This window comes from Pseudochaenichthys georgianus, chromosome 2 (genome assembly GCF_902827115.2).
Source record: "Pseudochaenichthys georgianus chromosome 2, fPseGeo1.2, whole genome shotgun sequence".
In the NCBI taxonomy this organism is placed as follows: domain Eukaryota; kingdom Metazoa; phylum Chordata; class Actinopteri; order Perciformes; family Channichthyidae; genus Pseudochaenichthys; species Pseudochaenichthys georgianus.
This window is the reverse complement of record NC_047504.1, coordinates 3,678,181-3,703,298: the sequence shown is the minus strand read 5'-3', so window position 1 is coordinate 3,703,298 and position 25,118 is coordinate 3,678,181. Positions and strand designations below refer to the sequence as shown.

Genomic DNA, 25,118 nt, shown 5'->3' with positions numbered 1-25,118 from the left:
GACACGAGGCATTGTCCTTTGCCATAATGTGACAAGCTCTTACAAAACGTTCGTTTCATTTGCCTTCAAGAGAAGGCCGTGGCCAGACAGAGACTAAATGGAACAGCGGATCATGGTGCACATTTTCAGCCGACACTGATGTGACGTTACCTAACAGGCAGGAGGGGAGATAGAGGGGTGAGTGGGGGTGGGGGGAGACTCTGGGAAAACTGACAGGGATTAGGCCCTATTTGTTTCACTTTTTGCCTGCTCCTCCTTGCCTTCTTGCAGGAAAGAGAGTGTGCAAATGGGTCTTTCCGTCTCCCACTCATCGTCGCCTAATTGGCACTTAACAGCTGCCCCTCATGGCCTCCTCGCTGGCTGTGTTTCCGCTCGTTCTTCCCAGCGTAGGAAGCAGCAGCGCCGCATCAAACATCACCCAGCTGAGAGGGCACTTTCCCCTGCACCCTTTACTCTCTCCCCCCCCCCTTCCACATTCCCTTCTCTTGCAGCTATCTCGTGTGGGAAGCAGTTTGCACCCCAGACAGCCCCAAGCGCTCATTATTGCTTTTTCTCAGTCGGCCTGTCGCTCTGAAATCCACCCCTCGTTGCCCACCTCCACCTCGACCTCCATATTTCCACCCCTTCCCCCGGCTCTTACCCCCCGATGGAAGAGCAGCGTGAGGCATGAAGACGTCAGGATATTGAAGATGTTCAGCATCCGGGCTCCGAGCCAAAAGGCACGGTGCATACGGCAGACATATGGCCACGTTTTTCTAAATCTTATCTTTATTTAACCAGACCCATCAATCACAAGGAAATTCACTTTTCCTCGCTGATGGCCGGGCAAAAGCCAGGCTCGAGGACAGATGTTGGAGGAACATTTGAATATCCGTATTTCCTCTAAACATAAAGGTTATCAAAACACTCTGCCGGAGCCATTTGAACTGGAAGAAAGTGCACCGGATTTGCGTAACTGTTATGTTAAACACATCCGAGCGGATGTCATATTACGCCAAATGAGGCAAAATGAAGTAAAGCAAAGCCCTGACACTTAAGGTCCCTGTGTTGCAGGAAAATAATGGATAGACAGGCGAGCTGGGGACTGTCTTGCTGCGAACATCAGGTGCTATTTCCAATGTGTATTGACTTTTGCTACTTTAACTACGTTATGTTAGAATAAAACAGCCTCGGAAACAAGTTTTAGTTTGTGTTTTGACATAACGTCCAGCAAACGTTGCAAAAAAAGCTCAGGAAAGTTACTTTAAAGTGAACATTTCCGATAGAATGCCGTAATGAAGTTTTAACCCTGCCAATGTCAGCTAGCCATATTAGCATTCCCACATGGGGGACGGCTGTGAGTCGGAATAGAAATGGGCTGGTTCAGTAAGCAGAGGGAGTGGAGGTCCCATTCGTCTTGTCCTGTTTAAATACACTGGTTAACTCCTGCCAACAGGGAAGCCATTCAGCAAAAGGCCAAGGGCATCTGTCATGTGTTCAGCACATTGATATTGTCCCCTTCCATCTTCCCCTCTTTCTCCCTATCATTCCCCCCGCTCTTTGTTTATCTCACCACCACTACTCCTCTCCGGCTGCCTCTCTCCCCTACTACCTCCCCTCCTCTTTTGATGAAGGGAGTGAATATGCAGGGAACTGACATGATTAGCAGCCTCATATCCCCATGATGGATGGCGCCTGCTCCATTATTAATATAGTAAAAGCACCAACTGCCAGGTAAGAGCAATGTCAGCATCCACAATATAACGCTGTGTGCCCACGGATAATGGTGAGCACTTATTTTTTATCTATGATATGCATGGGCTTAGGCCGAGGAAGACGTAAAAGTAGGAGGAGGAGGAGGAGGAGGAGGAGGAGGAGGAGGAGGAGGAGGAGGAGGAGGAGGAGGAGGCGGGGTACACAGCTGAAAACAAGGCTTTCAGTTTGGGTAATTCCCAGTGATGGCTGCATGGGTGGTACACAGCAAAACAAACAATTCAATACATATCTGCCTTTCTTTCAATGCACGAACTTGCTTCAAACAAGTACAGTCCTAAAGATCAGATCAAATAAAAAGGAAGATTTATTTCAATGGAAAAGTAAAGTACCCATAACTTTGCTACATATAAATCAAGTCAGCTCATAGTGTCCGTAATAACATTTACAGTTGTATAGGTATACTTTATAGTTGATCTTTTATCTCTTATAGGATTATTCGGATAGATGGAGTATAATTTATAGTTTTAGTTCGACATGTATAACCCTGCCACAGACATAAAAACTGTCAGTTACAATTGTAGGCTCTTAAGTTTTATTATACACATGAAGAAGATATTACAGCCTCATATGTTGAGGACTCGGCGGGACTTTTTAAAAGGATAGACAAAAATTCCATTGAGGGTTTAGAGATTGCGCTGGGGTTATTTGGAACCTTTATCTTGTGTTTAACGACCCTGTTTTCCATCAATTATGCTTTAGTTTGAATGCTTTAAGTACTTTGCATTGCAGCCGTGTGTTATCGAGTATTAATATCCTTTGAAATGTCAAAATGGACCAATCAGAATCAAGTATTCGACTAAGCTGTGTCATTTCTATTGATTTCATTTATTCAACTAATAACATTAAAGAAGTGTGCCCTGGTGTTGTGTAATGGTGTTAACATGGAGCTTGGATAACTCAGTTCAGTAAAAAAAAACATTGCTAACAAAGATTGACTCACTTTTATTGTTAAATCTATTTGTTTGAACTGTTTTTGTGGCTTGGCTAGTCCGCAGAGCCACATAAAATATGCACTAAAATAACAGGATTTATCTGTTTAATATTTTACACTCCAGTCAGCCGTGTGGAAATCGGCTAAACAGGACAAAGAAGTGCCAGACCCTCTTTTTGTTGTTTTATAGTCAGCTGACCGACCTCAACCCTTTGTCTGTCATGTGTTTTCAATCTGTCTAACTGTAAGCTTTTCATTCCTGAGTACAGCACAGTAAAATGGGGATAGATGGAGCACTAAAAGAGGGAAATGGTATTCGAGGAACCAGATATATAAGGGACAGACGTGAGGAGCAAGAGGAAAGTGAAAAAAGGGTGAATGAGAGGAAGGAGAAGGAAAGAGAGATGGAGTGAGTTGTGTCAAATGGATAAATGTCAGCGGGAGCTCCATCGTGCGTCTGAGCTCGGCTCCCCATGTGTAAATCGCGTAGCCGGGGCCCTCGGCCAGCCTTCCCCTAGCACTGTAATGAGATTACAGAGCTCTACAACACTGTGTGTGTGTGTGCGAGTGTGTGTGTGTGTGTGTGTGTGTGTGTGTGTGTGTGTGTGTGTGTGTGTGTGTGTGTGTGTGTGTGTGTGTGTGTGTGTGTGTGTGTGTGTGTGTGTGTGTGTGTGTGTGTGTGTGTGTGTGTGTGTGTGTGTGTGTGTGCGAGTGTGTGTGTGTGAGACAGAGAGAATACTATTGAGCCTGCGTGGAAGTGAACAATTTTCTAAAGGCTTACACGGCGGCGAGCGAATAAGCGGCATTACTCACACCACCCAACAAGACGTATCGAGGAAGATTTGGCTACTTATCTATCATTCCACACACACACACACACACACACACACACACATTCGGGGGCATTTGCTTCCCCTCTTCTTTAACTTGCGCTGCGTAAAAGAAGTGCAGATGCTGATTTACTTTATAAATGTGTGTGAGTATGATAAGCTGTGCCATATTACATGACATTTTATTTGACCTTTAACCTCTGTTTGGAGGTTTCTTTTGTAACATAGTGCTAATATGATATTACAAATATAAAATAAACACCCATAATCCTAATTAAAGGTACAAACAATATGTAATAATACACTCCACAGAAACACAGAAACTGCATATTATAGGAGATTAAAATATTGTTAAGTTTACTCATTATTTAAGCGTTTAGCCCCTATACAGCGATATGTCATCTACAGTCTAAAGCATCTTATTGTAATAACTGTTTACACCATATAGCACCCTATTAACACAGTGTCCAGCTCCTGTTAGTGAGCACATGATGTTTACTCCACGGCTTCTCCTCTCAGACTAGCCTTTTAGACCTTCTTCCAAATCTAATATACCCATCCATAAATAGCTCACCTATCGAGCACATACTCGGCTTGAGTTACGTGGCAACGTAGCCAATCCTGCTCGCTAAATATGCCTAACCCCGCCTTTCCTCGCTCCACCGCGGCTCAAACAACTCCTCCACCTCCCATTCGCCTTAAATGGACACGCAGGGGAGTTGATTGACAAACTAAACGACGCCCCTTCGTTTACCAAGCCCCTCCCCTTGCCCTGGCTCCCTATCAGTGTCTAGTTTGGCAACACGGATACGCATGGAGCCTCCATCACCCCCTGTCTCTTTTACGCACCGAGTCCGATGATGCGCGCAGGTACAGGGACCCTAACCGCCACATTTCCAGCGACACTCACCGATGAATCTCCTCTTACATGGACTAATATGAAAGAAGTGGATGCAGAGGTCTGACACAGCCGAGAAAGGAGGCACGTTTCTTGTGGAGCATTCTGGTTTTCCATCCCCGAGCGTCAGCATGGATGTCTTAGCGAACCACAGTATCTTTCAGGAACTTCAGATCGTGCACGACACCGGCTACTTCTCCGCCATGCCTTCGCTGGAGGAGAACTGGCAGCAGGTACGTGTCAACTTTCGATCCTAGCCGGTGTGCACCACCTCCATCACGGGGCTCACTGACATGCGCTCGAGATGCAACTTTTCCACCTAAAAGCAGCGTGCATGTGTGAGACGAAATGTCCCCATCACTCATATATGTGATCATTCTCCCAGAGATGGAAAAGTGGATAAGATGCGAGCGCACCCCGGCGCGTAATAAAGCTGTCAAATGCGATTTGGGAAGATGAAGACCCGAATCCCATAATAGGGACTGAATTGGTCGTGAATAATGCATCTGCATCCCTAAGATTACTGAGTTGTAAACCCCCCCTTTGCATGGAGGGAGAAGTCCCCTCACTTATTCATTATAGATACCCTAACATGTCTGGCTTTTAAGCATATTTAAATGCAGTGGTGGCCAAAACGTGTGAAGGCAGCGCAGGCAAAATAATAACTGTCACTGGCATGTACGCGTGCACATAATAAAAAAAAAACCATCTCACATTCACACTTCCTCCATCCAAGTTCAGAGGGGTGAATTTGGAGAGATAAGCACGCGGCCACATGGTGATAGATGCGTGGGGAGGCGCACCGGCACTTTGCAAGGCCATTATTGCCCTCAAACTCCCCACGTTTGTGTTAAAGTCAGTCCAAAATTCCATTGTGGGAAGTTTATTATCATACCTAACTGTGTATTCATACAATATAAGTCTTACAAATGTAATCATATATAGGCTTTCTTTTTGCATTTTCTTGCGAAAAAATCGTAAAGATCTGCACTTTCTCAAAAGTCATACATTTGTCAGCTTTATCTTTAATCATTTACAATATTAATGAATTACATGCTTAAATATGAGCACCTCCTTTCATTTATAACAATACATGTCCCATCTAAGTCATAATAATGGCCATGCATCATCAGTATGCCCACCTGCATTGCTGCTACTGCTGCTGGTGATGATGCTTTCCATGCTGCACTTGACTGACCGAGCAAAAGAAAAAAAATCATTGCATGGAAATTCGATGCCGGTATTGTTCATGCAATAGGAGCTGGAGCTTTTCCCCACTTCTCTGCTCCACGCGTATGAGGAAGGGAGGGGGGAGTGACAGGGGGGAGAAGGAGAGAGAGAAACCGGTGCGTGACCGCGGATCCATTCGTTGTGGCCAAGCAGCCTAATTGGCATCCTACTGTTAGCATCTTTTTATAACAAGTCTCCAACTCCCAGCTACACTGTCAGTGGATTCTGAATTGTGGGGCCATGTGTGCAGTCCTCTCCCTGTGTCTCACCCACAGCCTGCATATCAAAAAATCGATCCCTAATGCAAATGGAAGAGAGACAGCTGCGTGTGTAGGCAGGGGAAGCTGTGAGGACTGGAAATGTCTCTCCCTGGCCATTTCTGCAGCTTATGCTCCCCTCAGACAACGTCCATTTTGGAATTCGGCAAGTTTTGCAGTCATTATCTGTAGAAAATGTAATTTAATATTTGTTATCTAAGCATTCATCGACTCCTTTTTAGTAGCTGTGGTCTGCTGCTTTCATCGTGTTTGGTCAAAAAATGTCACTTTAACACGTGATATCGGAGATAAACTCTTCTCTTGAACATGGATTCAGTGTGGGATTGACTTTAAAATGTCATAGCTTGATAACATCTATAATCCTGCATCACATTTCTCTCACCTTTAGCCACTAAATGTGCCTATTTTAAAGCATAAATATGTATTTTCATCATGATCCTGATTCAAAGTGTAACACAATTAAAGAAAACAGGGGGGTAATGTATCTTATAGAGTTTAAATAACAGTTTTTCTCCGATGTGCAGCCTTTGACTCAAACCCCTTGTGCCTCGATAGGAATAATTGGAGTAAATATCAAAGTTTTTGGGAAAACAACCCATATTTGGGCTAAGAAGATTGCACAGTGTCCTTGTGAGCATGAGGATTACGACTCGCCCCACACTTTGAAACCCTCTCTCCCCCGCGCAGCAGAGAGATGTTCTTGGCAGAGCGGTCCCTGCGTTCATTGTCACCACACGAAGATGCCAGCGAGCCCTCCTGAATACATGAATTATGAGTTGTGGCTAGCCTTAAAAGCGCCACGCGACTGGAGCAATCCCCCTCTGTATTCCAGGCACAATTTAGAATTTGATGCTTTTATGGCGCCTGATGTTGAGATAGGAGGCCGTTGTACTCAGACCCTAAATGGCTCCCTGAGATGCGATGGCAAGAATGATGACTGTGTCCCCTGTTGGTGTCTCTGAGGCATGATTCAGGCGCTTATGGGGGGATGGGGAGCAGAAAGAAACAAGGAAAGTGTTTTGAAGGTCTGCAGATGGTACATTTGAGGCTGCTATGTGTTCCATTATTGAATCAAATAGAGCCAAACTCAACTGTGCTGTCTCACTTCCAAATCCCAGTACAGTCGGTTGTTCAGAGTTGGAACAAACAGAAGGGCTGAGCTGGATTTGGAACAAGCATAACTTTATACGTGGAACCAGAGAAAAGTGTTATGCATCTTCGTAGGGACAGAAATGGCTGTTTATGTCGGCTTCCTTTAACGTCCTCTGTAACGTTCAGGTGCTGAAATATGAACGACAAAACATCTGGATTGAAATGCATGTCTTTGACATCTCATCCAAAGCACTTGACCCTGATGGATAGGACGTAACGGGACACTGCAAATGGCTGTCTGTCATTGACCCCAGGACACACTCCATACTCCTCCAACACATATATTATCCCTGAGGGGCTCGACACACACATGTAGACTGAGTGCGTGATGCCAAGCGAAAACTCTGTCTGTACGTCACCGCACGGTGCATTATGGGCTTCCATAGTGACTGCACGTGGCTTTTCTAAATGTGGAAGGAGCGGGACCTCCATATGCAAGCTCACATGCATCCACAACACGCACCTTTCCCAGGCAGGCCGCTCCAGCCTCAGCGTCTGGGGGTGGCGAAAAAAACGTAGAGCTGGAGGAAGTTGCAGAGCACGCACATTCTCCCCGCTGCAGGGTTTCGCATTTCACAGACCGGTGGGCTCGAGAACCCCCCCCCCCAGGAGCGCACTCGGGAAGACAGTCGGAGAAGAAGAAGAAGAAGAAGAAGAAGAAGAAGAAGAAGAAGAAGAAGAAGAAGAAGAAGAAGAAGAAGAAGAAGAAGAAGAAGAAGAAGAAGAAGAAGAAGAAGAAGAAGAAGAAGAGTCCTTAGGAAACGGGGGTGAAAGAAGTAGGGATGGGGGAAGAATTTAGTAAAGAAGGCCCAGAGAGATGACCCATGTCCCGGGCTCTAGAGATCAGCAAGGAGATAGAATGTGCATTGAAACAGTAAATATCCATATGCATCCATACACTGCCGGCCCGTATGTGTCTCAGTGTGTTATGTAATCCTCAGTAGACCACAGCTGCTTTCTCACACACAGCAAGCCTGCCGGGAAGCGCAGCCAAGCGGCCCCCTCCATCCTGTCTGCGCCTTCCTCCATCCATTCTCCCCCCCCCCTCTTATAGAATAAGCAGTGTATGGATTTTTGGAATCTCTGCAGGGCTGTTGTGTAAACTTCTGCATCTCTTTCCCCGTCACACTCCAGGTAACAATTATCCCCAAGTCACTTTATTGCTTGGCAGAGCATTAGCTATAGGAATTAGCGAGTTCTGATTCATGTATTTCCTGTCCATGTAGGAAGCTAAAGTTAACCAACCAGCTAAAAAAAACACCCCCCCCCCCCTCTGTCTTCTCCGTGACCTTTTACTCGCTGCCGTTTGATGTAATTTTATGCAAATTCAAATTAAATCAATCCTGTAACGGGCACAATTCAGTATTCTGCAGGGCAGGAGGAGGAAGGACAAACTGGGATTTAATCAGATTTGTCTCAAAAGAGCTCCTGGTGGTGTCTTCAGTCTGTGCCTCTGGCTTTATTAAAAATGTCAACTGGAAGTATGAGATTCCCGAAATCAAGTTTGGACGCTCTCCAAAGAAGAAACATAGTTAATTCCCTTTTAGTTTAACTGACATGCGGTTTAGTTTGTGTTATTCACATGAGGCCTGTATTCATTTACAGACATGCCTCCCAGCATTCCATCCAACCTCATGACGCTCAATATGAAATTGATTTCTCACAGCGTTGTTTTGCTCGCATCGCTATCAGAAGACCTCGAGGATGGACACCGCGTACTGTACAATCTATTTGACATGGCTGGGATATGAAAGGGCGCCTTTGTAGCATCTCTGCTGGACGCCTGTGAGTGTTCCCAGGCACAAGGTTATTACTTTATGCATCGATTCCGAGAGAAGATAAGTCGACCCGTTGGAATAGAGGCTGTAATAAAAGCAGCTATGAGTTCATCTAATTGGTATAAACAAATAAATGAGGTAGAACGGCAAAAAAGCAATTTGGCTCCAGAGCAGCAGCCGTTATGCTAACAAGACAGGGCTGGCTGTTTTCTAGGAAGTGTAGACGCTCAGTATAAGCTTCCCAACATCCTCTTATCCGCGCTAAATGCATGCGTCCTTAGAAGTCTTCTGCAGGATTCTCCGTGCATCGCCTCACACAGGTTTGTTGTGTAATGGGATGTGCGAGCGACCCCCTGACCCAGTAACATCCATCCTGCAATAAAGCGCTTACTGAACTCTGCCACCTCTGTCTCATCACTCAGGCGTCTGAGAGGCCATTGCCATTGACGGGTGCCTTCCATTGCTTTATGGACGTTGATGAAAAGGTTGGAAGCGCTGATGAAAGAGAGGACGCGTCCATTTGTCTGATGCTCATGGTGACTGGCATCAGAGGGAGAGGAGGTGGTGTAGATGGAGGAAAGGGAAGAAGAAGAAGAAGAAGAAGAAGAAGAAGAAGAAGAAGAAGAAGAAGAAGAAGAAGAAGAAGAAGAAGAAGAAGAAGAAGAAGAAGAAGAAGAAGAAGAAGAAGAAGAAGAAAAAAGGCAGTGGTGTTGAACAAGCACATCTTTATGTATGGCTTCCGTCTGCAAAGCGCTCCGCCACCCCAGGTTTGATTAACAGTGAGAAGAGGAGCCAGTCATTTTTCCCGCCTCACACCAGCACACATGGCTTGGCAGTGACTTTCACATCATTTGAGGCGAAATCGGGAAGCCGTTACAGCACCTTACAGTGATCCGACACGCTTCGCTGCTGCCATCCGGCTTGCCATCCACAGGCAGAGAAGAGAAAGGAAGAGAAGTCGCGGGCACTCGTTGTATGCTCTGAAACCACCAGAAACGTTCTCTCTTCTTCTTTTCTTTATCTCATGACTCTCTCTGCTCGGTGTCTCGTCCTTAAATGCTGAGAAGTCACAGCTGCCTTGTTTGATTTGCCCTTCTGTAACCCCTTTTAAAGTCTTCTTCTTCTGCAAAAAAGTTGGAGAGTTATGCAATCCAAATGTGGCACAATGCTGAATTTTGAATTCAAACAGAGCGTGTCATAAATAAACGGCACCAAGGCATCAATTCATGAAAATATTCTAAGAAGAGCCACACTGATATCAGCTCTGCAGGATACTCAGTGTCAGAATATGCTATGTATTCTGAGACTGTGGCAAACTTCTTTGACTTTTGATCAGGTAGAAAATAGTTTTAGAGAGGCCCTTTTGTGCCTTTTTGGGTTTCCATTTCCTGTAGGTTTTCAACTATAAACGTTGGTGATTTACAAAGTGCCAATTCAGAATCTCAATATTTCTTTATTGGCTTTTTTAAAGAGCATCGGCCACTTCATGTCCATTTAGCCGGTGGCACGATTGACATAGCTTGTTATAATGGCTGTAATGACATGTATTTCAAATGAATTAATACCCATGAATTACTACAAGTATGTAAAGGCTTCAGATGACCGCCTATCTTCCAACTTGGACTGCAGTGTGTTTAATCTTTCATACTGCTCACATATTTGGAAACCATTGGCTTTGAGACTTCCAAACCTTGTCCGGGCATTTTATTGCCATGGCTGGCTGTGACATACCAAGCGGCACATCTCACTGCCTACCTGTTGCTAGGCAGCCTTGGCAAAGAGGAAGACCAGCTTTGGCCTATTTGTTTGTTTAGCTGTCATTCTGGGAGGCTAATCCCACCCCGAGGGACTCATATCCATCCAGAAACTAGAGATCCAGCCATGTGGACCATCCCTCTCCAAAGATTGAGCAAGGGAAAGGGGGGAGAAAGAGATGGAAGGTGGGGAGAGAGACAAGGGCAATTTGCCCTGAGTAAACACCACTGCTTGTTGTTGTCATCCGAAGCCAGTCATCAATCACGGCCCTAAGCTCTTGGTGGTGACAGCCGCAAGGACACGACACGCTCTGAAACCGCTCAGATAGTTTATAAAGCAAGACAGTCATTGGTCAAGATCACAGCTGCCCCATGCAGGCCTTGGTCCTTTAGAAGTGTGTGCTATTGTAAAGGTATTTTAGGAGAATGTTATCTTTGCTTGGAGTTCCATTCAGGGTGTCTCCAACAATATCAGATGGCCTAGAGACAGGGGTATGAGTTCAAGCTGTATTATGTAAGCGACACCAAGTTTGTGTGTTTTAATAAGTCACATGGGCACGTGCTTTGCATGCCAGACGCAACACTCGGCTGCAGTTGTCCAACATGCAAAGCAAGTGGTGTTTTTCCACCTGGTATTGCTCTCTGCTACAAAGCACTCCGCCTGGATGGCAGATGTGTCAGGGCCTTTTCCCCCTTTCAATGTCGCCTTCCTTCCTATCTGTTCTCCAAACTGACTTCATTACCCTTCCTACCCTAACCCTAATCCATTCCCTCTTTGAGTTTCTGTCTACTTCTTTTTGTAAGCCTCTGTGCCTGCAAAAGCCACTGCCAAAGGAGTTTCGGGTGATGTGATATTTCAAAAACCTCGTGGAGTAGGAAGGAAATGTGGTAGAAGTGTCCAGTTAGACTGAATGATGAAATGATAGATACAGAGTTGGGTGGTCAAATGTCAAAGGTCTAGGTCACTGTGACCTTACGTCCGGTCCCATTGTCTCAAACACATCCTAGGAATCTCTTTAGTGTTATTCTTCAAATGTGGCTAAACGTGAACTTGGACTTGACTGGTTAGCAGAAGGGGTAATTGAGGTTTTATGTATACAAAAGCAAGCTTTTAACTTGATATCAAAGTACATTTATTAGAAATCAGGCGTGAGGACATTGAAGGGCAGTTGAATGCGGGTGAAGGGTGTGTTCCGGCGGCTGCTAAATTGACTGGAAGATCAAACTAGGCCCCATATTACCCTAAAGACACTGGTATCTCCGGCCAACTGGGCACGTCATGTAGCTTCAGTCATTCCAACCTCCTGCGGGGCTGAGTTGTCTGAATAAGATACGGCTTGTATCGTCAAAACCAGGGGGATTCAGCTTGAATTGGTTTTAGCCTATATGTCAAAGCCTGAAAGCGCAATTTTTCACTAAGAAAAATATTATTTTGACGTGCAGCCTTGCTAAAAAAAAAAAGGCTGATATAAGTGTCAAAGTAGACCGAGAAGGAGAGAGGGTTGGATGATTTTGCACCCTGTTTAACTCTCGGAACAACCTGGGAAGTGCCCTTCTGTGATTTAATAAGACCTGTGGGAAGAGCCATTCATCAGCGTGACAGCCTACCTCTGTTTCCCATTGTTCTGTCCTGGTATGTGAGGGGAGCAGTGTGTGTTTTAGCCTTAATGATGGGCTGGCAACCCTTTGATTAGATGAATCTCCCGGTGCTAATTAAGATTTGGGCTGCCAAAAGACATTGGCGTGCATGCCTTCCTCCCTCCATCGCTCTCCTTGTATGGCCAGCGTGTGAGTGTGTGTGTGTGTGTGTGTGTGTGTGTGTGTGTGTGTGTGTGTGTGTGTGTGTGTGTGTGTGTGTGTGTGTGTGTGTGTGTGTGTGTGTGTGTGTGTGTGTGTGTGTGTGTGTGTGTGTGTGTGTGTGTGTGTGTGTGTGTGTGTGTGTGTGTGTGTGTGTGTGTGTGTGTGTGTGTGTGTGTGTGTGTGTGTGTGTGTGTGTGTGTGTGTGTGTGTGTGGGTGTGTGTGAGAAGTTGCAGTGTTGGTGTTCTTTCTGGGCTGAAGTGGGAGGTTTGGTGTAATTTTGTGGGCTAACATAATTGCAGGCCCTAGGCAAAAACATCTGGCAGTTTCAAGGAATTCACGATGCAGAAATAGTTTGTTTTGGTTCCTGAAAGGCTTTTTTTCTGAAGGTAAACATTGGTCAATTGGGCATAAATTGTCCTAAGCAAGTGTTTAACCTTTATCCAGGAAATAGCTCATACACAATTGACAGTAAAGTACATGTGCTTATTTCCTTATAAATCTGTCTTATCAAACTTGAGTCTTGGAAGATGTGGATTTGTATTGGAAAGGTATTACTTAAATAGACACTTGTATTGTGTCTATCATTTCTATTTTTGCATCTTTGTGCTCATGTGTGTAAATTCCCTTATTTATTGCTAAATCAATCAAAATCATAGCATCCATGGGGATATGTGCTTCAAATACCAGTGTACGACTTAAAACATGTAAGAACCCCTGCTGTAGATGTTTTCCCCCATCTTTTAACTAAACTGATGGTGTCACATAAATGTTTCACTGCCCAATTCCCCCTTGTGTATTTTCCGAGAATTTGATAACTTATGCTAACAAGAACGAAGGCATCCCAGACCCTCCCTTCCCTTTAATCACCCCCTCCTCTCTTCTCTGAGAGTATGTGTGTGGCTCGACAGCACATCCTCCTGCTCTCCAGTTTATTGCTATGTGTTATCCCGTCTTTTGCCCCAGATATTATTTCATTGTAAAATGCGACCAATTAGTAAAGCCAGTCGCCGGTGGCTGTGGTCTGGCTCCGTCTTTCGTTCCGGCGGGGAAAGTTATTTGGGTCGGCTGCTATTTTCAGCCTGTGATGTTGCCAGGAATACTTCAGGGAGCAGCCACTGTTTTATAAGAGAGCACATCAATAATTTTCATTGGTGTGTGTAAGCAAAGGAAGAGACTGAGAGAGCCTCACAGACGGAGTTCATTGGGTTTATGTGTTTGTACCTGCATCAGAAAGTAAAGTGGCTGTTGTCTCTTGAACAATGTGTGTGTTCACGCTGGACATGTTTCATTGTAACTGTCACGACCGCCCGTTCATTTGAAATTAATTTGCCAGCCGTTGAACTTTAAATCGGAGTCTTAACACGGCTTTTATTCGGGGCTTTACATTTGAATGTTGGACTTGTGAGCCACACACACACACGCACGCACGCACGCACACACACACACACACACACACACACACACACACACACACACACACACACACACACACACACACACACACACACACACACACACACACACACACACACAGCTAAAGGCCAAAGTCAATGAGTTCCTAACACCATTCTCAGTGCGTCTAACTGCTCTCTCCCCTCTCCGCTGGGCAGACGTACATTGCCAGGATGAAATTGGGGTGAAAAGTCCTCGCACTGCGCTGATGCTCCCCGCTCAGACGGGTGAACAGGTTCATCTCCAACTCTCTCTCTCTCTCTCTCTCTCCTCAATCTCTTGGCGGAGAGCCCACAGCAGCGGCGAGGAGACGTCTTTCAATATTTTAAGCGGCTCGGGCTAATCTTGGTCGCTCAGGTTTGTTTTGAAAGTGCTGCCGTGGAAATAAAGACGCAATGACAGTTCCCCCACCTCTTGTTTTTTGTGCACATCGACGCTCTTGCGTAACCGCGCAGACAATTCCGAGCTAATCCAACATGGCCTTGCGAGGATGTGCCACTGACCTGCTTTTTGCTGCTTGTTCCCGCACAAACAGCCGTGATAACCCTGTGGTTTGTTGTTGGAATAAATAGCCTGAAACTGTGGCCATGACAAACACTCAACACCTGCATGGCAAACGCAGGGGTGGCTTGCCTTTTAGTTGTACAGAAGCTTGTAAGAATGAACCATTTGGGCTCTTATCAGTGCACACACGGCGCCACAGTCGCACTTAACGGTTTGCGGACGTGATCGGGGTGTCGAGCGGCCCTCTCCGACTGCCACTGTATGAGGAGGAAGCGGAGTTTTTCCGCTTCACTGTCCCCTTTATCTCCCCCTCTCCCCTCTGTTATTTTCGGCCCTCCTCCCCTCTCTTTCTCCTCTCGCCGCTCTTTTGTTTCTCCGTGCCATTTCCAGCCAAGGCCCCCATTCTCTCGCCCCGTCATTGTGTGTGGTAATGAAGATTAGCCAGCCTGCCGCACACAATGGGGTCCCCACATCCGGAGCGCAGACTCCCCAAATCCTGCTGCAAGCTGCTAACGTCGGGTGTAAAACCACTGTTGTCGCCGAACCCCCCCACACATACATACATAGATACACTGGTTCCTTCACACACGTATGCAAACATGTCCGATATGCACTCTAAACTCTGCCGTGTTGAAAGCAAATGGCTGAAATGTCTCCTGATTAGATTAGGGTGTTTTTGACAGCTGAGAGGGGGCGCTTGGCGACTCATTCACCGATAAACAGCAGCTCACCCAAATCCAGTTAAAGAGAGACAGAGTTCCCCTCCCCGGCGAGTGCAACACGGCTCCACTCGTTGGGATTATACCCCCAATCCTCCTCCCCCCCCCCCCCCCCCCCCCCCCCCCAATCCTCCATACCCCTGCTATTCTGCTCTCCGCTCTGATTTCATCCTCCTCCCCATCTTCTCCAGTCTCAAGATGCTTCTTCTCTTCTGTTCCCTTTCTATCCTATTTCACCCTCACCTCTCCGATCCCCGACTTAATACCAGAACAAAGACATTTTGCACACTTTGTCACAAGCTTATTAGATGGAACCGCAGAGGTCTTTATATGCCGTGCACTTGTTGTACCCTGAGCCTAAGACTTCTTCATAATGTCTGTATCGCGCTCAAGGTCGGCAGATCTTCAATCTGTTTGCTTGTCAGGTCTCTTTCAGCCTGTCTGTGTGGAAGGATGGATTTTAATTCAGATGGGACAGTTGTTTAGTGTGGCACACAGTAAAACTGAAGGAGAAAGAAGCAGCATGTCCACTCATTTGAGAAAATGGAATTAGTGATTTGTGCATTTTAGTCCATCATTTTATGGTACATTAATATATCTTCATCAGAAACCCAAGTGCTTTTAACTCTCATTCTCTTGTATTGGCTAGGGGATTGCAGAATATATCCGATTGTATGAAAGTCTATGAAAAAATTACCTTACATCCGAATCGATTTTTTTACCTCAGTTAACATTTAACTGATGATTTGAATCGCCCAATAGCTAGTTTGTTGGGCTTCTTTAATGCAGCTAGTAATACATGTAATACATGAGGATAGCTTTTTGTTTACGGTCTAATTTACAGCAACTGTCAATAAAGTTTGTTGTTTGTGTAACTCTTTATTGAAAGATTAAAACCCTTACTCTATTAGATTGTGCTTTCTTGTTATTTGAAACATTTTGCTGGCCTTCCTTGTTCAGCATTGTCACTTCTGATTCAAAAGAAACCAAGATGGAAGCTGTGACCTGTCCTTGTAATAAATCTGGTCAATGGAACATTTGTTTACATAACACCTGATCTCCAACACTTTATTTACATTTTACAGAGGGTTCTCCATACTGTATGTAGGTCCATATGGGAAGACAGGGGTGAGGTCCCTGGTGTCATGGATGATGCGGATGTGTGGTTTCTGTTGTGTCTGCTCGGAGAAAGCAATGGGAAATGTCTTTCTGCTCCATTAAGCAGAGGTCACAGGTTTTTGCGCTCTGAGTGCTCCATCACTGTTGCTTTCCTGCGAGATGAAAGGTGCTTTGAAGATCCCCCATCACGCACAAACACACATACACGTGTCGCGTAAATCGCCAGATACGGAGGGCTTAGTGCGGAGATGTCTTACCTCAGAAAGAGCAAAAGTGATATTGGTGAAAAACAGGTGCATGTCCGAGCGAGCAATACTCTGAAGACGGAACCTTAAATTAACGTGTCAGGTTAAGTGCGTGGCATTTCGAATTGCAAGTGTCTTTTAGCGCATCCATCCACACCAACATTGACTGTGTGCAAAGGCGGTGTCTGGTTTACAACCATATGTGCATTATTCCCTCAAACTCTGTCAGCAAATTGTGATTTAACAACTGGCGGTGTCTGTTATCAGCCCGCAGCCCGCACTGTGTAAAAGCGCCTCAAGGTGCTGCGTTGCCAAGCTTTGACGAAGAGGCTGACGGCGGCCCTGATTATTACTGTGAGGCTAATGTCGCCTGATAAGACTGTGTGTGTAATTAAGCTGTTTCCGCACCGCGTTATCGGCAGCTAGGTGAGGCTCAGCTGCCTGGAGAGATGGAGCTGTTAGTCAGTGAGGAGGAGGAGGAGGAGGAGGAGGAGGAGGAGGAGGAGGAGGAGGAGGAGGAGGAGGAGGAGGAGGAGGAGGAGGAGTCTGTGGTGTTTCAATCTTCCACTATCTACAAAGTAAAACATGTGCACCTGTAAGTGTGGGAGATGCCGCTACTTTCACCCCCTTGGAACTTTCTACTCCTAATCTTTCGCATATAGAGACCTGTTTCTCCGTCCCTCACCTGTCCCGCTGTCTCAGATGAATTAGCTCCCCTCTAGCTCTGTCTCTTTGTGTCTCCACTCCCTCTGTCTCTCCCTCGTTGTTCCGGAGCCCCGTTGGGGAATCAGGAGCTCTAAGTTCCCTCAAGCCAAACACCGCACCCCCTGCCGCTTTCTCCGTAGAGAATAAGGGTGAAGCGAGGGCGCCCTGCTATTCAGATCAGTGTCGGGGGGGAAATGAAGCGTTATCTCCCCACCCCGCCACCCCACCCTTCCCTTCCGCCTGGCCCCCCGAAGGCAGGTTCCCCGCGCAACTGGGATCCACCGATGACGCCATGCTGCTCTCCAATGAGTCTGGGGTCGGATCTCTTGGTGAGTTTGAGTAAAAAAAAACCTTAAGGGCAGCTTAGAAGAGAGGGGTGCTTTCTGAGATGTTGTGTGTGGGGGGAGTTGTGTGAGTATTGCTCAGTGAAGCTATAGATTACCGTCCCTGTCAGCTGCGACGGTCACCGCTGATGAGCTCCTGCGCGGTATCATTTGGTATCGATTAGGCACTGCGACGCAAACACACAAAGGCTGCTGGCAAGATGGCCACTGCCTCGGGCTACTGGTCATTTAGCTGTCACCTCAAAGTGATGGCTTGGCCTGGCTCACCAAATCAATGGGAGACATAGGCCCTATAACACCCCATGGCAGGATAAGACACACACATGTGCATAGACACACTCGCATGGTACACACATGCACACTCGGTGACAGAGAATGAAGTGCCTGCCCAAACTTTTCCTTCGATAAAAGTGCCACGGGTGGTGCTGAATTACAAATAGTGATGGCCGTAAACATAGTCAGTACAGACAAAGAGTGAGTTATAAAACTCAAATCAAAAGAATGCGGTAAAAGGAGACAATTTGGTGACCTGGTTCAATGAAGGTTGGATTTCCCATTGATCGTGCCATTCTTTAAAGCAGCCAGCATGAGACTGGATATGGCGTCTTTTCCAATGATCCCACATGCTAGATAGAAGCATGCTGATAATGATGGTTATTTGAGAGAATATATGATTGGCTTCATTGTGAAATTACTTATGTGCCATGTCACCAAACCCTAGGTACAGACTTATGTTAAAGATAGAACTGTGATTCATTTCTCAGAAGGATTGTAATCAAAGCAGCGATATTGCATTCACACCCCGTGAATCAGACAAAGCCCTTCTCATTTTCTGTGACCAATGACATTGTGCGATTTAAATGAAATCATGCAGCGAGCAATAAACAGTTGAATGTGAAACAACAGAAGAAGAGAAGCGAAGCTGCGGAGAAGCCGCTGTTAATTCATCCGTGACGTGAATGTTACTTACTTTTCAAAATGAATAATCAAACCCCTGCTAGATATAGACATGGCCGAACCAAGCAATCAAAATGTCATATTGTCGCTGAAAGCAAATCTTTTTGCAATTTGTGCAAAGTGATGACGGCAATCAAAAGCTCATTCTGTGAAAACACTGTTTTGTGGCCAAAGCATCAAAAGTCAACAACAAACTATCACAATATTAGGAAGATACAAGTGCAAAAACCTCATTCATTTTCTTTTAGACACATGGTGTAGTCTGCAAATGAAATATGAATCTGCAGCCAGTTAGCTTAGCATAAGGAATGAAAACGTGCGTAATGAATACAATCTCAATCCCTGCAAGGAAAGTGCAGTAGGGAATCATTGGTCATCTTTGAGAAGATGTGACAGCACCCCCCCCCCCTCTAAACAATGGTGCTGCATCACCCCCTCCAGCTCAGGGCCCCCCCCCCCCCCCCCCCCCCCCCCCACACTCCTGCCCTTTTCAACCCTGCTAGCATCAGCGCTGGATATTATTCATAGCACCTTGTCTCTATCACGGCATCTAAAAACTAAACACGATTATCCTAAAAGTAATGAGCCGTATCCACCCCATTACATCTATCTATTAAGTGGTGTTTTGGGCCTTCCTTTAGGGCATTATGCATGCTCTTCTGTTCATATTTATAACCCAGGCTTTTTATTAGCAACGTAGCGGGGTGCTAACAGTTGGGAGGCATCCTCCGCTTTGATGCTGATGGCAGGCGGTTCTGCACAGGCCAAATGTGAAGGGGAGGAGAGGGGATCAGCTGCCAGGCCAAGGGCCCTGTGGGTGAGGGGAGGAGAGGGTGAGGCAGAGGGGAGGGGAGAGAGAAATTAGAAGTTATCAGGACTGGTTCGCAGCTCTCTCAGCCGGAGAAGTGTGTCTCGTGATCAGCGTATTTTTGTCACACCTGCCGTATTTGAAGCCTTGCTAACCTGAGGTGTTGTATGCATGTGTTATTCAGAGTGCATGTGTACGACACATAATCTACGAGTGACTTTTTTTCCTTTTTATTGGCTTTTGTTTCAGCTTGTTTTGTTGAATTATTTATAGAACAATTGAGGCGTAAAGAGGACAATATGTACTGTTAGTGGCATGACCTCAACCCTAACCCTAACATATGTGTTTCCTATCTGTGTGAATACACTAGTGTTTTCAAACTGTGCTAAACAACGCTGACGAAAATGCCCTCTGACAAAAATGTTAATGAGGAAAAAAGATTATAATGAACCTAGCTTATCATTCATCAGTTATGACTGACAGCTCTATTTCCTTGATACAAAGCTGCTAACAGCATGCCATTTCTAACATGCTTGAAGGCTAACAGTCACTGAAGACGCAGCTGAAAATCGTCACGCTAATTAGCAGTGCAATTAATTGGTGCTGTGCTCAACTCATTACCCTTTCCTGGAAGTGACATTGTTAATGGCTAGAAAACAAGAACAAATGACAAAGTAAGTTCAGACTTACCTCAACTATATCGATTAATGACTAATCATTTCAATTGATATTAGTTTCTAAATCAGGCAATTTGAACATGAGTAGTCAAGCTCAAAGATACAGCACATCTAGCAGGCTCGTACTCTCCTTAATCTTAGTGACAACATCACCTTGCAGTAGCGCTGCTGTTTTGGATTTAATGCCTGAACGCTCAGACTTCAATCAGTGTCAACATTGACCTTAGTTAGGTGCCGTGTTTCCCCGCGCAGCCACTCAGAAGAGACTACCTGACATAACCTGAACGTGATTTGTGATGAAATAACCTGTTGTGATGGATCTTGATTGGCCTTTTCATGGAAAACATTTTGGCACGGGTGTAAATAACATTATAATGATAACTGCTTCATAGTATAGTGAAACAAATGAAGGAAGGAATTCTCTTTATTTATATTGCACATAAAATAAGGGTCTATATTATCTAAGAATAACATAAAAGCATTAGAAATAAAAACAGACAGCTTGACAATACTCTTAATATCATATTAAATAGAAAACGATATGAAAAGATGTGTTTTCTAAGAGCAGCCGGAAGACCTAAGGGTTCGGGGAGGATCATAAAATAATAGGATGTCTTGAATAGGGAATGTTTTGCTTTAAAAACGAAGGGAAACGCTTTAGAATACATTCTTAAAATACAGAGCGACAGTCAAGGTTGTGTAAAACTTCACTTATATCTCATTTAGGTTTTTTCAAACCTTAAAGCGTTTAAAAAGCTTTTATTGTTCTCGGTCAAGGCCTCACCTTCCCTTGAGCCAGGCTTGGTCAATGGTCATTAGATTGCAGTAATGTAAAATGTTTGAGAACAGACCCGAAGTTGATGACTTTCTTGTTCAAAGGAAATGCTTAACAATACTGAAACGTGAATGTGTTGAAAGTCATCCCACTGCCCTGCTCCCCCTACCCTATTCCTCCAGTTTTAGGTAGAGGTGGGGCTGCTGGATCAGCCATTGGATTGTCTGAGCTTATCCTGGCTCGCATGAGGGAATCATCCCGAAAGCCCTTTAGGAAGCCAACCTTGGCTTTATGCAGCGCCAATTGATATTGGCCGTCCAGATCGGCGTCTGTCCAAACCGAGCCATGAGCGCTCCTCCATCTTGGCCATGCTTTTGGCTCCTGATTCCTTGTGCCCACATACACACACACACACACACACACACACACACACACACACACACACACACACACACACACACACACACACACACACGCACGCACGCACGCACGCACACACACACTCACACACACACACACACACACACACACACACACACACACACACACACACACACACACACACACACACTCAGGAAATAGACGCTGCTGTACTTGGTGTGTAGGTGTTCCGGCAAACATGCGGACACAAGAGCAGCATAATTACGCACGGGGTAGCATAATTATGCTTCTCACACAGCAAACTAGCATAAATTACATACAGAACATACACCCACACCGTTCCACACACAAGAGCCGCTGATCAACTGCATGACCTTCTCTCTTACAATGTTAATGTCACCACCTGGGGGAGGAGGGAGGAGGAGGCGGAGAAGGGCTTTGATGGAATGATGGGTGGAAAGAAGGATGGGAAGAATTGGCCACGCGCTTAAGCCTGCCGTACCTGCCGCCCCCCCCTTACCTGCAGCCTCTTTTATCCCTCTTACCTTGTCAAACATCATGTATGCTTATAAGTACAGTATGCACACTCCCCCCCCCCTCCCCCACCCTCCACTGTCACAGCCGTCACCCCGGCACATCCTCGGGTCGTAACCCATGATTCATTGCGCATGAAACCTCTTTTCTGCGCGGCCTGTGGCTTGCCCGCTGACAGGATCCTGTTATGCCAAATGTCACACTTCCAAAAAGGATTCACCCCCCATGGAGAAAATGAAGTCAACACCTTCCTCGCATACTTCGCGCCGTCCCTCCATCACTCTCCTCATCCTCCCCCTCTCCCTTATCCGTTTCTATCCTCTTTTCCGCTCTCTTGAACTATCTCTACCTCACACTCACCTTGGTTTGCAGTCCTCAGCGTTTTGCTGAATAAAGTCCCCTTTAACGGCCGGTTTTAGCGGATAATTAGCCCTCACCTTGGAAGAAGAGAGGACGACAAAGAGAAGAAAGGGTGGGAGGAAAGGAAGATTTGGGGGAATCGATAGGGGGGAGGCAGGTGATGGTAAGACTGAGTGAGAAGGGGGATGAAAGATAGTGCTGGCCTATACATGTACCTCTAACCGTCGCATGCTATCCCCTTCATCATCTTGTCTCAATGCCTTCAATATTTAATTGAAAAAAAGAATAAAGGAAGAAAGAACATCACGACTCACCGGCCTCAGCCATCACAGCCTCACACAGTGCATGAAAATAAGTTGTTTTTTAAAGCCATCGCCGGAAATAAATAAATCTGAACATGTAGGTGTGCAGTGGAGGAAGGAGGCATTATCTCCACCTCTCGCTGTAGATGTGGAAGCAGCTTTTTAATTTGATGTCAGTATATGCAAATACCGTAAACAGTCAGAAAACAACTTCAAATCCCTTTTTGTTCCTGGAAGAAAACGACTTGGAGGAGAAATTACACTCCCTTAGCAACAGACACCCCCCCCCCCCCTCCTAAAAAGAAAAAACGTGAAGTTTTATTTTTAGAAGGTGCAAACAAAGAAGCGAAGAGGGGGTGTAAGATTGTAAATGTCTCTGATGTGTTCAGTCTGCACAGCCTTATTCCTGATAATGGAACTAGCTACTCTGTCTGTCAGTGCCTATTTACACACAAATGAAGTGGCAAGTAACACGCGCCCAGTGGAGCTGCTAGCCTCCATCTCAGCTGTCAAAACGTGTTAGTGGCTACAAGCGCAACACAACGATCCCTGGGATCAAACTGGTGGCGTCCATTCAAACATAATAGCTTCATCGTTGGACACGAGGCGTCTCTTCCCCCTCGCCGGCTCTCCTCTCAGAGCCTTGCCAGCTTGTTGTGAAGTAATGGACTTCTCGGGATACCAGTTCGCACAAATCGGGGATGCAGCCTTTTATTTGCCCTCCGAGGGGAGAGGTGTTTGGAGTAATAGGGATGAAGCAGACCATAACTACAGCTGAATAAATCTTCCTATCTTGGCTCAGTGGAAGCCGCTGCACACATGGCTTGTCAAAGCTCTATAAAATGTTGTTTGATAGGAGTTCTGTTCAGTTTAGGACTTCTCCGCCTGCTATCCACTCGGCTCGCTTTCGTTCCGCGCTACAGCGGTTGCAATCAATCAGTGTGTAATCAGCCGTCGAGCTGTGGCTGCCAGGTAATCCTGGCTGTCTTGGTGGCTATCTGTGCGTGTGCGCATGTGACAGCTGGCAGAGCTGCTAAGTTGCCTGTCTGGGTGAGTGGATGGCACCATGCAGATTTCCTCTCCGCGCTGTGTGAAAGGCGTATCGAACGATCTGATTGCTGTTGAAATTGTCAAATGGGATTTGAGAGTGGGCCTTTTCAGTGCAGATGTACCTGAATCGGGTCTAATTGAAGTCTTTTTTCTGTCTTGTAGACCTGCCTAGAATTGGAGCGTTATCTTCAGACGGAGCCCAAGCGTCTATCAGAAATCTTCGACCAAGACCTGGACGGCCTACTAACTCCCGCCTACCTGAAGGAGGACGGCGAGGAGGACGGCGAGGAGGAGCTGACAGACGCTCTGCTGCCAGACATGCCCAACCTTCCGGAGCCCCTGAGCCCCCCTCCGGTCATCCTCTGCCCTACGCGGAAGAATATCCCCTCCTCCGGTGCAATGAAAAGAGACCTCAAACCTAAGGGCCAAGGCCTGGAAAACGTAGAAGCGATGGAAGGGGTCCACCAGGCGCAGCTGAGCGCCGTCACCTCCCTGACGCCCCCCTCGTCGCCAGAACTGGGTCGACACCTCTTCAAACCCAGCCAGACTCTGACAGCCTCCGCCGACGGGACGCTGACCCTAAAGCTCGTCGCCAGGAAGGCGGGGCTCAGCGCGGCTCGGCTGGTGGCGGCGCACTCGCTCCCGGTTCGGATGAAGGACGAAGAGGAGGGGGCGGCGTGTGTTATCGGGGTGGGGGAGCTACCGGAGAACAAGAAGAGGATCCATCGCTGTCAATTCAACGGCTGCAGGAAGGTGTACACCAAGAGCTCCCACCTAAAGGCCCACCAGAGGACACACACAGGTGAGAGTCTCAAGAGTCTTTCAGATTGTATTATCCTGCACTATACTGTTAGAGATGGAATATTAAGCAGCTTTTAGGGTTTTGCCAACACAATTGTTTGTTCATTCAATTACTAAAAATGTTTCAGCTTGCTTGCTCAGCACAAGATAGTAAAATGCTCTTTTCTGCAAGGACTCTTTAATGTGCATTTAGCTTCGGGATTGGTGCAATATAATTATTCAGAATTGCCCACACAGCTCACATTAATATACAACATTGTGTGTATGCGTATAGGAGTCGTACAGAGACACAAGGTTTCATCATCTCGTGTGTGTGCGCATATTAGTGCTTTTCCAGCTATATTATCAGTAAGTGGCCCTATGGGACTTTCAGCCAGGCAGCTCTGAGGACACCTCTCCTACCAGAGCTGGCCACTTGATACACCTGCAGGTGATAAAATTGATTGACACTCATTGTTGGTGACAGGCTAAAAAGGCTCAATCCTGAAGCTAAATGACTGCTGCACACTGGAGGAGACACTGCCGGAGAGTGTGCACTGGAAATAGAAACTGAAAGAGCAGTCTATCAGAATTAAATGTATCGTGGTGTTGCCTTGTTGATGTATATTATGGGGGAAAGCATTTTATAGTTTATTATCCAATTATCTTTGAGGGTATATTAACACATGTAGACAGTGTTGTATCTGTGTAATCAGCCTACTTTGTTTATGTCTCAATCTATGCCTCTATTTGTATGTTTATATATACTTTTAAACACATTTGATGGTTCATTATTTAGGTTTCTGAGTGGAGATACACTTTAAGAATTATCGTGTGTCCATAAATCCTTTCCTCGATAACCTGACGTGAGATAATTGAGGGAAATCCCCCTGCTTCACATTCTTGGAAGAAGTACAAAACCACATAAAGTGATAAGAAATATAAAGGAAAAATCAGCCATGTAATCACAGCAAAGGCTGAGTCCCCGCGTTGCCCTAT

At 45.9% G+C, this 25,118-nt stretch overlaps 1 protein-coding gene across 1 annotated transcript in view; it reads left to right on the top strand.

Annotated features, from left to right (window-relative positions):
• Positions 1 to 4,319: 4,319 nt before the first annotated feature.
• LOC117456514 (Krueppel-like factor 7) overlaps positions 4,320 to 25,118 on the top strand; it is a 34,406-nt gene continuing 13,607 nt past the window's right edge. Inside the window, exons 1-2 of the mRNA XM_034096431.1 lie at positions 4,320 to 4,647; positions 23,502 to 24,141. Coding sequence (XP_033952322.1) covers positions 4,468 to 4,647; positions 23,502 to 24,141 — 820 coding nt within the window. The 5' untranslated portion in view covers positions 4,320 to 4,467. The remainder of the gene's footprint in view (positions 4,648 to 23,501; positions 24,142 to 25,118) is intronic.